This window comes from Monodon monoceros, unplaced genomic scaffold (genome assembly GCF_005190385.1).
Source record: "Monodon monoceros isolate NGI ecotype Baffin Bay Population unplaced genomic scaffold, NGI_Narwhal_1 Super_Scaffold_16, whole genome shotgun sequence".
In the NCBI taxonomy this organism is placed as follows: domain Eukaryota; kingdom Metazoa; phylum Chordata; class Mammalia; order Artiodactyla; family Monodontidae; genus Monodon; species Monodon monoceros.
Window position 1 is genome coordinate 8,711,328 of NW_021703772.1, and position 13,437 is coordinate 8,724,764.

The window sequence follows — 13,437 nt, forward strand, 5'->3', positions numbered from 1 at the left end:
TTCAAATAAGAGAGAAGAGATAAATGCACTTAACTCACCATTTCTAACTTAATGTAGGGAAAGTGCTCTGGTTTCAAATGATACGGTCTATTCTTTAAAATCATCTGTTCTTCCCACAGGATTCACAGATGAAAACTCCAATTCAGTGAGTTCCCAACAACAATAAACTTACTTGCAACATTCTCACACCATCATGGCAAAAAAGTTTTAAATGTGAACACAAAATCTTACTTCAAACTTCAGGGACATTTGAAAAGTACCTCTCTGGACTGCCTTGTGCAGCATTTCCCAATTTCTGAAAGAGAATACCAATTTTCTCCTTTTAAGGGTTCAGGTGAATAATGCAGATCTCCTCTTAATCAGTAATTCAAAAAACTATACTATACACACTTGACAGAGAACACACTCTTGGGCTCTCTGTAACTATGATCTAAAGCTTGACAGTCAAAAAGACACGTCTGAAGGGTATGCAATCCCTTCTTTCATCTATTAGCACAGGAGTTTTCAAACATTTTTAAAGCTACAAAAGCTTTGAACGAACTCTTACAGAGCTGGTTCAACTTACAAGACAGAGAATCCCAAACCTTACCTGTGTGCTACCCTCTCACTTCAAAAATACAGAAGCAAATAAAAAAACAATGGCTACTAGTAGAAACAGTATGGATTTCGTAGTGAGGAAGCCTGGGTTTTAAATTCTGACCCTCCTATTTAATAGCCATGTGCCTTTATCATCTTGAAACCCAAGTTTTCTCATCTGTAAAACAAGGCTAGCTCCTTCTTCACAGGGCAACTGTGGAATAAACTATGCTATGAAGAACGACCAGTACAGTGCCTAGTACAATGGAAACACTCAATAATGGTTTCCTGTGTTAGAAACAACTCTATAAATTACTATCATTTAATTTCTGTTATTCACAATAATCTGATTTAATTTTTTCATATAACAGTATGCTCACCGGAAAAGAGATAAACATAATCACTGAGATAACTATCTTTGTGTTAAGTTGGCTGCTTCTGAATAATTTCTTAGATTCATTCTTAAAATATTTTGTGAGTAGAGTGTCTTTATTATTACTGTTATTCATGTTATTGTTCATTACGACAAAAAATAAAGCACAGAATTCTAAGACAGATCTAAAAACTCAGGCTGCATAAAATTACTGTAGAAAGATTATGAACTTTCAATTAAAATGAAATGTGGCAACCTCAAAAATTCAGGGAAAAAAATGCTATATGTACTAGAGCAAGAAAGAAGCCAACAAGATAAAGCCTTACTAGATGGAAGATAATTACCTATAATAGTCTCCACATATTCAGAGTTATCATTGACATTGAAGAGGTCACCTGCTCCAAGTGCATAATTCAGAGACTCCTCAAAAGCCCCCAGGTGATAAAATACTTTAGATGCCACTAAGGCTGCAAACTGCCGACTCCGGAAACCTTCATCTTCATACAAAACTTCTCTGAAAGAAATTAGGAAGTATAGGCCTAGTTCAAACTGTGGTTCTCCTTAAAAATTCCAAATCTAAATACTCAAGCCACAATTTAGTGGCAGCAAATCTCTAAATGAATTAATAAGCCACAAGACCCACATCCACAGATAATTAAGGTTGATCTACTTTATTCCAATTTATAGAAATAAAGTAAATTCTTACATTTTGTCTACAGACTCAGAAATTTCTGCCCAGAAGTCATTGACCACTGCATTCAATTTGTGTAGTGCAAATTCCTGTAGAAGATAAAACCAAAATTCGATTTTGAGACAGACTTACCATTATACTTCCTTAAAAAAAAGTTTCCAACAAATCAGTGGCCAAATTCTAAGTCATATTTACTAAATGACAAATACAAAAGTTTACCAACTGACTTTCCATTGGGCTTACATACTTCCTTTCTGTTTTCAATCATAAAACATAATGTCATTCCTTATCATACTGAACATTTTTCTTCTTTGACAGTATGTGTAAGATTGACTCTAGGCTGCTGGTTTGGATATAAATGAATTCAGGTGCCTAGAGCCAACTGAAGTATATTCCAAATTTTTGTCATATGAAAATAGTTTTAAAATATGTGATACAGAAGTAACTTTTTGTGATTGCCGTTGATAAGAAAACTGGTGTGTGTGTGTGTGTGTGGTTTCCAGGTGCCACACTGAGATTTATTTGCCTCAGCTTTGTTAAACTCTAGGGAAAACCACTGCTGTTGCCAAAATACTGTCCTGTCCTCTGGGGCTAGATTTCAGTGACTAGGTATAGACTAAGTAGGACGGCTATTTTAAATGGTGGAAGATATATAGTTATCAGTAAATTCAAAGAGCTTCAAAGTACTCACATTAAGCCCAGTTAATTTTTCTTCAACTCATACCTTAAGCTGTGGTTCTTCTTCATCCAGAAGAGAAATTATTCCAGCTATAAGACAAAAGGTATATGATTATGAAATATATATCCTAAGATAAACTAATGCTTAGTCAAAAATATATCAGAGTTGGAAAAAAAGTATTTTTTGAGGGGTGACTTCACTAGAGGAATCATTATTTTTCTTTAAAACTGAAAAGGTTTATATTTCAAATTTTAAGAATTAACTATGTTATCAAACCCTCATAATACCATATATATCACATTATTTGCCTAATTCAACAGTTTTCAAAGCATGGTTCCTGGATCAATTAGCATTAGCATTACCTGGGAACTTGTTAAAAATAAAAATTCTTGGCCGCATCACAGATCTACTGAATTAAAAATTGTGGGGATAGGGTCCAGTAATGGAGCCATAAGCCTTCCTTGTCATACTGATATTCATTACAGTTTGACAATCACTGGCCTAATTTACTGACCAAAATGAGAAACTTTCCTACACAATTTTAGAATAAAATTATTCACACAAAATAAACCAAGAGTTATAAAATTATTTACAAAAGCAGGAGTATTTAGTCATCAACTCACAGAATAAAATAATTCGATTATTTCAAGATGCCTATATTAAGGCACCTCTGTTGTAATCGCAAGTAGCCTAGAAGGTTTTGCTAAATGATGAGCAATCTCACTTGTTCTGACTTCAATTACTGAAGCACAGCATTCCCCATGTGACCCTGAGGTGATTAGCACTAACACTGGGGAGTAAAGGAAATAACTGTCCTCTCCAAAAAAATGCACCCTGAAATACAGTCATGTATCAAAGGGATTATTAGAAAAAAAGACGTGGGAAATTACCGTCCTTGGACCATGAAGGAAACTAAACTGTCTCTCAGATATGTTTTCCATGTAGGTCTTAAAATCATTCCGGAACACTGAGTTGGAACACTGAGTTGAAACTGTGAGCTGATACAAAGTGTCAAGGCAACTTTCCTTAGGAGATGTAGCCATTTCTAACTGGTAAGTGTAGGTCTGCCAAATAGCTTCAAAATTTAGCAAACGAAACTATGCCATGGTTCTAGCTAGGGCATACTACTGTTCAAAAGCATTAAAGCAGATGAAAGGAACTTCTTGGTACTCTAGGTTGGTATAACAAACCCAGAACAGAGAGGTTGAATTGACAGCATGAAGAGAAGACAGATTAAAGAATGCAATCAGGGGAGGGGAGGGGGATTGTGAACTAGTGACATGGAAGAGCTGATAGACAAGAGTACCTTAAATGTGGAACAGATCATAAATGGCAGAATACTTTATCAAAACACTAAAAATGCTACCCATTCCCTTATCATCAATCAACAGTATGTCTGCACTGCTTTTACCAAAAGAGGTGATGGATTTCTGTATACTCTCCTGTTTGGTTTCACTTATGACTAATGTGTTATATGGTTGTCCTGGCTTAGAAATGCAGCCGTTGTCCGTGGAACACAACTAAATCAAATACCTACACTTCATACACAAATATTTCTCATCTTAAAAACAACAGAACTCACCTTTAGATGCGGGACGAGGCGCACCTGGGGAATGGGGAATGTTTCAGGATGCTAAAAAGTTTCTTATGCCATAATATGAAGTCAGCAGATATTACCTAAAGTTGCTGTATCAATTTATAGCATTATTTTAAATAGCATATTATTTATAAAGGTATGCTCCAGAAGACACAGCTTAAAAGTTGAAAACAGTTGCCTCAATGAATAAGGGAAAAGAGGAGGGAGACTATTGTTTGAAAGCTTTTACGCATAATTTTCCTTCATTATGTTAAAAAAAAATTCATTCTCACGTCTCCCTCCAGTAACCACCTATCTCTATCTCTCCGCTCCCTTTCACAGCCAAACCTCTTGGAAAAACTTAACAGTACATGTTGACCTCTTATTCACCACTGTGTTCTTAGTGCCCTGCAAGTGCCTAGGCAATAAATGAACAAATAAACTGACTAATCCAAACTAGTACCTGTTAGGTTCTGTTTAGCACCCGGGACAGATCCTAGCCCATAGAGAGCCAAAGGACAGGAAACCAGGTGACAAAAGGTTTGGAGCAGAAGCTGATAAGTAATCCAGTAAACGTAACCAATGACAGTAACGAATACACACTATGCTATCACCACCGAGTCTCAGAGTAAGACCTCAAAAATCATTAGGTTTAAATTCTATTAAATCCCCACCAAGTGTTGTTTCAGCCTCTACTTAAAATACTCTGGTGACTGATTTATTGATTTGATTAGCTAACTGATTTCTTCATTCGAGAAATACTTCTGAACTTCTGTCATCTGCTTGGCAGTTGTTCTAAGAATTATGAAAAGTCTCCCGCCCAAAATTCTACCACAGAGAGAAAAACAGTAGTCAGGCAAGTAAACAGAGTAATTACAGGACTGTAATGAAGAGAGGGGACAGCTGAGGGGGAGAGATGCAGCATGTTTTAATAGAATGATCAGGAGAGACTAACATTTGAGCGGAAACTAAGGATTGAGAAGCTAAGGGAAAACTTGAGGAAGAGGAGTTTAGTAAGGGGGAAAAGAATGTGACAGGGCCTGAGATAGGAGAGAAACTGACATATTCAAGGAACAGAAAGGCCAGTATGATTAGGGTATAGTGAGGAAAAAAGTAGTACAAGACAAGCCAGGAATCAGATCATGTAGGCCTATAAGCCTGGATTTTATTATAAGCACAATGGAAACCACTGAAAGATTTTAACCAGAAAAATAATATTATGTGATTAAGGTTTAAAAAAGAATACTCTGACTACAACACGAAGAATGGACTATACGGAGGCAATTGTTGGAAAAACAAAACCTTAAGGCTGTCAAAGCAAGGCAGGCAAGAGATGAAGGTAGTGTGGGCTAAGTAGAGGGATCTGAAAAAGTTAGGCCTACGTTTACAAGCAGCAAGGAATTTAGTGCTCATTTTCTCTTTAGAGAACTCCGACTGGATGGAAAAGCTTTTCCTTACATTGAACTAAAATTCATCTCCCAATCATTTGTAACCACTGGAGACAAAACTCTAATCCCACGTACACGTGACAGCTCTTCAAGTCTTTAAAAAGAACTATTATGTCTCCCAGGGTCTCCACCAATTTCTTTAAGTAATCCTTATAAACACATGGTTTGGAGCTCCTTACAAGTTACTGTCCTCTGATTATCAGTCTGTTTATAGCAAAGCACTTGTGGGGCAAGTGTAGAGTAAAACAGGACGAGAAAAAAGTTTGTGAGCAGGCACGAAAAAAGGCACCAAGGCTGTGGACAGCTACGTGCACGTCAGTCTGCAGCCCGGGACTTAAAAATCTCTACTTGAAACCTGACTTCTACAGCTTATCCCGCTGCAAACGTCATTCCACGATCTACGCACACAACGGTTAAGTGTAGGAAACCTGCCCCAGACACCCATGAGTTCTTTCTTCGAGGCAGCATAGTTAGCATCTAGCCTCAAAACCACAGTTGGATTCTCAGTATAACGTCTGCTTTCAGGATGCTGTCTTCACAGAACACGAAAGTTCTCTGGGTGCTTTAACTAAATATCCTTAGAACAGACCCAGAAACGACCCGCCTCAAGCCTAGTTTAATTTAGATTTCCCTCTAAAGAGAAAGGTGCTAGGTCAGGTCGAGAAGTACTTAAGTAGCATGGGCTGCCTTACAGTCCGACTGCACTGGGGGACCATCCCACACTAACCACCTGCAAGGAAGGGCTGGGCTCGGACGGCCCCACATGGTCAACCGCCGAAGGAAGAGAATTAAGGAAAACCCGTCGGGGTCGGAGGAGGGCCCAGGAAGCCCCTAGTGTCCGGGCACGGGGGTGTGGCTGCGGAGAAAGAACGAGCCGGTCAACCCAGCGCGATTCCCTCGAGCCGGAGGGGGTCGCGAGGGCCCCCGGAGGGCCCGGGCCACACTGCCAGCCCCCGGCCCGGGGCGTGAGCCTCGCGCAGTGAGCAGCCGCGCAGGCCGGTGCTCCGCCGGGAGGTGCCCAGTCACCGGCCCTGACTCAGCTAAAAGCCGGCGTGGCGTCTCCTCCCTTTCGGCGCCGGCTGCGATCCCACTCACCGGCTGAAGTGATCATGGCTGCGCCCTGTACTAGCCCGCCCGCTCGCTCGCTCGCCGCCCCGGCCGCGCCGTCTATCTGTCAGCTCCCTGCCCGCTCGCTCCGCCGCGCCGCCTGGCTCCCCGGGTGACCGGTTCAGTCAGTCGCCTCTTCAGGCCACCGGCTCGCTTCTCATCCAGGACCCCGCCCGCCCCGGGGCTGCCCGCTGTCCCGCCTGCCGCCTGGCGCGAATTCTCCCCAGGCCTGTGTCTTCCGTGCCGCCACTGCCTCCCCGCCTCGCGAGGGAGGGTGCACGGAGAGCTCCAGGGTGTTCTCTAATCCTCCTCGAGGTCAGCGATCCCGCGGAATGGGAACCGTCGTCCGCACCTGGGATCAGGCTTCAGAATAGCCACCCCTAGAGAAAGGCCTCCCTCCCGCCCCTCCACCGTCCCCCGCCATTGCTGAGAAAAACGGGTTGAGGAGGGGTGCTCGCGGGGCTCGTAGCGCCACCTGCTGCTCGGGAAGTCTCCCTGCAGCGCCCACCCCGCGCCCCAGCCAAGCCTTTGGGGATCCCGGTAGGGCAAAGAACGTTTTCTTAGAAGGGTGATTTTCCATTTTTTTAAAAAAACCAGGGCCCAGCTTCCAAAGAAATCCAACATAAATGCTTTACAATCATAGCACGACGAATCCCTAAGCAAGCACTGGTTTATAATAAAGTTAAACAATGAAGGTTTTTATTTACTTTTGGAATAGTTAATACTGTACATGGTTTAAAAATCAGAAATATAAAAAGATATACAGTGAAAAGTGTTCTGAAGGAAAAACAAATTTTCCGTTCTTGTCTTACATCTGACCAGTTCCTCTCTCCCTCCGTAGCGACAGGTTCCTGTTTTTTATTGTATCTAATTTGGAATGCCTGTTGTGATAGCCATCTGCAGTCTTGTACCAGCTTTACTAAACAATTTACTTCCATAGTCAGTACTGAGAAAACCTTGACAAAGATTTGTGACAAATGGTGGCATTTTAAAGCCACTAGCCTTATCAAGCCACTCTTCAACTGGATAGTGACCTACTAAAGCTTATTTCTGAGGCCTTTCGAAACAGTGTAACCCAGTGGCACAAGCCAATGTTTTGCAGTTGAAATAAAATTTGGTTTATGACACACTTGAGCGTATGTGTGAATTCTTTTTTTTTACTCTTGTGGCCAAGTTTCGTGACATGTGAGATCTTAGTTCCCCAACCAGGGATCCAACCCGCACCCCCCTGCTTTGGAGGTATGGAATCTTAACCACTGGACCGCCAGGGAAGTCCCAGGGCATGTGTGAATTTTTTTAAAATTAGTATTCTTAGGCTATGGTTGTTAAAATATATTAAATATAATTATTAAACACTTTTCAAGAACCTGTAGCTTAGATTGAAAGACACTCACCTCGGAGGCGTGCATGAAAAAGAAACAGATTGAGTGCATAGGAGTATTATTTTACAGAGGCACTTTGGCTGATCCCTCACATAAAGATACTTGTGCGCCCCAAACTCCTAAAAGAAGCAGACACAAATGCTAACAGGTAACGGGAATGAGTGAAGCAGGCCGAGTGTAAGAAAACACCAGCTCAGCAGGATGGTGCACGGCAACTGACACTAGTGCCAGGGAAACAGTAGGGGGTGGTGGTGACTGTGACAGAATGAAGAGTGATGCCCCATCTAAAGAGAGCAATGGCTACTCAGCTCCGACAGTGTTGCAGTGCCAAATGCAGGGCTACTGTCGTGAGAGCTTCTGACTTTTCCAAGAAAAGCCAGAAATCGGAATTTTGTGTGAAATCCTCGGAATTTTACATGTTGGCAAGTTGGGTGAAATTGGGTGAAGGGGGTGGAAAGGTACAAACTTCCATTTATAGGATAAATCAGTCCTGGGGATGAATGTACAGCATGATGACTTACAGTTGTATATTGGAAAGTTGCTAAGAGAGTAAATTTTAAAAGTTCTGATCACAAGAAAAAATTGTAACTTGGTGCAGTGACGGATGTTAACTAAACTTATGGTGATAAGCAGTTCACAGCATACACATATACCAAATCATTAGGCTGTACACCTAAAACAAATACAATGTTATATGTCAATTATATCTCAAAAAAAAATGTTGGCAACTAATTCTAAATGTTTTAAAGCAGAGAGGTGGCCAGTTTGCCATCTCTGCTCTTCAAAAAGAAGACATTCTCTATGGAAGGACGATTCTGTCTCTGGCTGGGACACTGAGCTTGTAATTGCCACAGTCTCATCTGAGCCCCATGGGAGCCCTCTGAGAGGTCCCTCTCTTCTTGGACATTCTGCTGTTCCAGGCCTCTGGCTTCTCCCTCTCCATTCCATTCTGCACTCTTTAGTCAGAGCAATCTTTTTCAAAATTCAACTCTGACCACGGCCTCTGCTCCTTGAAACCCTGAGTCCCCATCTTGGGCTCTATTCTTCTGCTTTGCTCTTCCCTGTTTCTGTGCACAGGCTTCTTCTCACTCCCCGTTCTCCCTGTGGGAGTGCAATGCCTCGGATTGCTATGGACAAGGTGGTGGCCCTAAAATGTACCCCTGCAGCCCTGCCCTCTCTCCAGAGCATCAGACTCACTCACCTACCAGGCATCTCTGCTTGATGCTCCTTAATTCAACGACCTCAAAGCTGCATACATTGGGGCCCCCCCCCACCCCCGCTGCATGTATGTCTCCTGCCTTGATCCCAGTGTGATGAAGGGCAACCATCAGCTACTGAAGCAGGGCCCCCAGGGAGAGGGTGGGTAGAGGGCACCATTGACTGTTCTGTCCCCCCCACCTGGTCTGCACCAGATATGGTCCTCCCTAATCTCTCTCACACCAGCCCAGCCTCCCATCTCACTCCATCACCCACTAGTCATCTCCCCCTCTTCTTTCCTGGCCGCAACAGTTCCCAACAGCCTTGACTTCCTGCTCACCATGGCACAATTCTCCAGACCATTCTTCACAGCTAGACTGGAGCACTACCCAAAACAAGGAAGCTTGTCTCCTCCAAGCTTCTCCAGGACTTTCATCCAACCCTGCTTACCCTCCATCTTTATGTCCCACCCCTCTGCCCTGTGTGCCACACTCTGGCCATCCTGAACTGCTCCGATTCCCAAAAAGGCTGTGCGGGCATGGTACCTTGTCTCTGACCTCAGTACCTGCTCTCTGCTCTGTCTTCAAGGCCTCTCCCCCTCATCCCCAGCACCTCCTCCAGGAAGCCTTCCTTGACCACCCCACCATGTGTCCTGTTACAGCCTTTACCCACACAGCTATAATCATGTCTTCTTGCCTATGTCCCAACTGGACAAGGAACTACTCAAGGGCACAGCCACATCTTACTCATCTCTGTGTCCCCTAGAGTAACTAGTACAGGGTCAGGCACATAGTTGGTGCTCAATAAATATTTGTTGGATGAATGGATCAACACAGGGTCAGTTAGTTATTGGCACAAGGCTAGAACTCAGACCAGTGTCTCAGAAACCCCTGCCCTCTCCAAGACTCTAAAATGTGCTCTTTTTAGAGGACACTTAGGACACAGTAAAACCACAGAAAGAATTCTTACCCAGTGCTCTGTTCATAAACAACTACCTCCCTCCAAATACAGGAATAACACAAAAGATCTCAAAACCCAAACGAGGCCAGCTGTGGGCTCACACGGTTACGGGCTAGGCGGGGACCTCTGTCAGGGTGACGGGAGGAAACCGTGACCCTGATTTTTCTTTGCGGATGTGCCCACCTTGAGCAGGATTCAGTCCGAAGCTTCGCCGAAGCACCTCCCTGGCCCGCGCGGCGCCCTCTAGTGGTCACAGAGTTCCCCAGAAGGCAGAGCACATGGGAAGGGGCGAGCGCTCTATGACCACCCACGTCTACCCACCCCCATCCCCTCAACCCGCGAGCCTTCTGGCATTTAAATCCTGGGTCTTAGGAGGGCTCGGTCTCCTGTCTCGACTGCTTTTTGAGCTGCACAGTGATAAGGTGGAAAGGGCGGTGTCGGTGCCAGGACACCAGGGATCAAATCCCTGTTGCACAGCAGCCCTGGGGTCACCTGAGCCCTGCTGCAGAGGGGGCTGGTCCACCTACCTGGCGCAGCTTGTGAGGGGAGGTGCTCTAATCAAGGGCTTGGCATAGAACAGCGCGGAATAAAACTGGCCACGAGGCTAGTGGTTGCTTCCTGTACAGCACGCCGGCCACGTGCTTTTAGAGTAAAAGCGTTTATTTAGGGAGCAGAAACGTAAAACGCAGACGGTGACTCGGGCCTCCCGTAGGTATGTGCTTGGCTGGAGGGAAACGCCCGGCTGGGGCTGTAATTGTTTTGGATGGACTGAGGCACGAAAGAACCCGGGAAGCCATCAGAGACGCTGGGCTCTCTTCCCTCTAAGGACAGTGTCCAGGAGGGCAACGCCTATCATGGGCAACCGGAAGTCTGCCCTGGATGAAGTGATGCTGGAAGCCACTGTTCCCTCGCTGGGGGAGGGGTGGCTGGGGGCGGGGGGAGGGTCTATGATGACCAACCAGCTCTGGGCAAGTGGCCAGGGGTGGGAGGAGCCACAATGAACCCTCAAGCGAGACTTCCTGCACTCTGGCTGTCCTATCTAGTGGCTACTAGACCCAGGTGGCCACTTGAAATGTGGCTAGTGCAACCCAGGAGCTGATTTTAAATTAATATTGTATTTTATTGAAATTTAAAGACTGGTACCCAATTCAGTCATTGGAAAACTTTTTAAGTATCTTTGGAACAATTGAGGATGTGAATCTATTTTTTCAACTATAAATTTAATGAAATCTAAATACAGATTAAGTATATTGGATAAAAATTTAATTTCTGAATTGGCTGTAAGTGTAAAATTCTCACAGGGTTTCAGAGACGCAAAATGCCTCATTAAATTTTCTTTTTTATATTTACAGTTGAAATGATACTATTTTGGACATACTGGGCTAAATAAAAATGTTAATAAAATTAATTTCACCTGTTTCTTTTGATTTTTTTTTCTAATGTGGCTACTAGAAAATTTAAAGCTACCTATGTGCCTGGTAGGTTCTTCTGAGACAGGGCTGGTCTAGACTCACCCCGAGGTCTCAGTCCCTCTGCCCTTCTATTCAGGCCTGGCCCCTTGGCCTGCTTCACAATCATGGCTGCTCTTTGCTGGTGGCACATACGGGGCCAGACCAGATCAGGGGGCAGAATCTGAAAGTGAGACCCACCTCTGTCAGGGATCAAGGGGCTGGGAGTGGCTGCCCTTGCAGCTAGGAGTTCTGGAGAGGGCTATGCACCTGGGATGGGGGAGGGGAGGGAGGTCAGGGTGAAGGCATTCTGGGGTTAGGGTAATGATCTGAGGCAACACCCTGCTCTGAGAAGACCTTGTTAACCAGTGAGGGAGAGAAAGAACTCATGTGACAAGACAGAGACCCAGTTTCTGCAGCCAGGTCTCATTCTGAGGGCTTGGCTCCAAGGACTAAGCTAAGCGCCTAATTACTCCATATAAGTGCAGGGCAGGACAGCAACAAGCATGACTTGAGACTGAAAATCTGCATTTCTGCCTGAGGGTCTCTGAAATTCACTGTCTGCACTTCAGCAGGAACCCTGGCTGGAGCTGAGCAGTTCAGGGAGGAAGCCAGACAAGATTCTCTCTCTTGCCAGAGCCCTGGACCCACAGCAGCCCTAGAGCCCAGTCGCACACCACGGTCCCTTGGAGTCGAATTCCAAGAACCCTGTGGACCACAGCATGGCCCAGTGGGGTAGTCTCTGTTTCTGCTCCGTATTAGGCAGCCTCAAATAGAAGGCAACCAGAGGGCTCTGGCCCAGGGGCCAAAGGCATCAGAGGGATACGTGTGGGGTCCTGGGCGTCACCCCTGCCTTCTCCATTTCCCCTTGAACTTTCCACGTGTCAGCATATGGCAGGCTGCCCAGGCCAACTTCCTCGTCTGTCCCAATCCTTGATCCACTTACACACAAAACCAGGTCAGAAGGGGGTCATCTGGGTACAAAATAACCGGCTCCTCTACTGTGCTGGCTGTGTTTGCCACCCAAACAGGACAAAGTGCAGCCTCCTGACCACAGGGACAGCCCTGCAGCATGGATCTGCTACACTTTGAAGTATAGACTGCTTTCAGGTTAACGTGGCCACTGTCAACCTTCCCCAGGGAGGTGGGGTCCTAGGTGGTCTGCCCCCGGTAAGAGGGGCTTGTTTAGACCACAGGTGTAGGGACCTCAGCCCTTGACCCCCTTTGCAGCTTTGCCTTAAGCTTTAGTTTGATAACCAAGGGATTCTTGTGCAGAAGGTCTTGTAAACAAGTATTTTGAGAGGAAACTGTGACGCACGTAGTATAAAGGGTTCTCTGAGACTCAGTTAAGGCCATTTTATCTCGTTAAACATTCACGTGTGCAGACACACACCCTAATAAATACCAAGTTAAATGCTATCTCTTAAAAAAAAACACTCTTTTTAAATATCTACTTACACTTTCCAGCTACATGTTTTCCAATCCCAGCCAATAGGGTTGTGGAGACGTCACCCAGGGCAGGACTGAGGGACTTCAGGCCAGATGATTCCAGAGGTCCTGTCATTTAACCAGATGCCTTGCTCCCAAGGGTCCCTTCAAGGAACACTTTTATGAGAATAAAGGGAAAGATCCATTCCGTTTCCAATTAGCCGGCAATTAGGTACTGTTTGGTTTTATTAGATATTAGGAATTATTGATTCAAGTCAGAAGTAGCACAACCACTGCCATATTAGAAAGATTAGCACCGAAGAGCCCACACGGGGACCTGACTGGAGGCCCCTCACCGATGGCTCCTGGTACCACTGACCTAATTCTGCCCTCAGACAGGCCCACCCCAAACTTTGTGCCTTGTAAAGGGTCCCTAGAGAAAAGACCCACTGCCAAAGCCATCCCTTCTGCTACCTAACTCTTCTGTCTGCTAGAAGACGGCAACAACATTTCCAGAAGGGATGGGGCGTATCTTAGCCATTCTCAAGGAAGCAAAGATGGGTCTCAGTCCC

The 13,437-nt window shown here is 44.8% G+C and overlaps 1 protein-coding gene across 3 annotated transcripts in view; it reads right to left on the reverse strand.

Moving 5' to 3' along the window:
* The window catches only part of PSMD1 (proteasome 26S subunit, non-ATPase 1), a 97,772-nt gene extending 91,151 nt beyond the window's left edge, over positions 1–6,621 (reverse strand). Inside the window, exons 1-4 of one of the 3 annotated variants that reach the window (XM_029225150.1) lie at positions 6,439–6,618; positions 2,365–2,408; positions 1,656–1,729; positions 1,294–1,463 (exon numbers count right to left, since the gene is read on the reverse strand). In XM_029225150.1, the coding sequence (XP_029080983.1) occupies positions 1,294–1,463; positions 1,656–1,729; positions 2,365–2,408; positions 6,439–6,454 (304 nt within the window). In that variant the 5' untranslated portion in view covers positions 6,455–6,618. Of the gene's footprint in view, positions 1–1,293; positions 1,464–1,655; positions 1,730–2,364; positions 2,409–6,438 lie in introns of all 3 variants that reach the window. The other 2 variants (XM_029225149.1, XM_029225151.1) reach the window with 2 other exon arrangements.
* Positions 6,622–13,437: the final 6,816 nt, after the last annotated feature.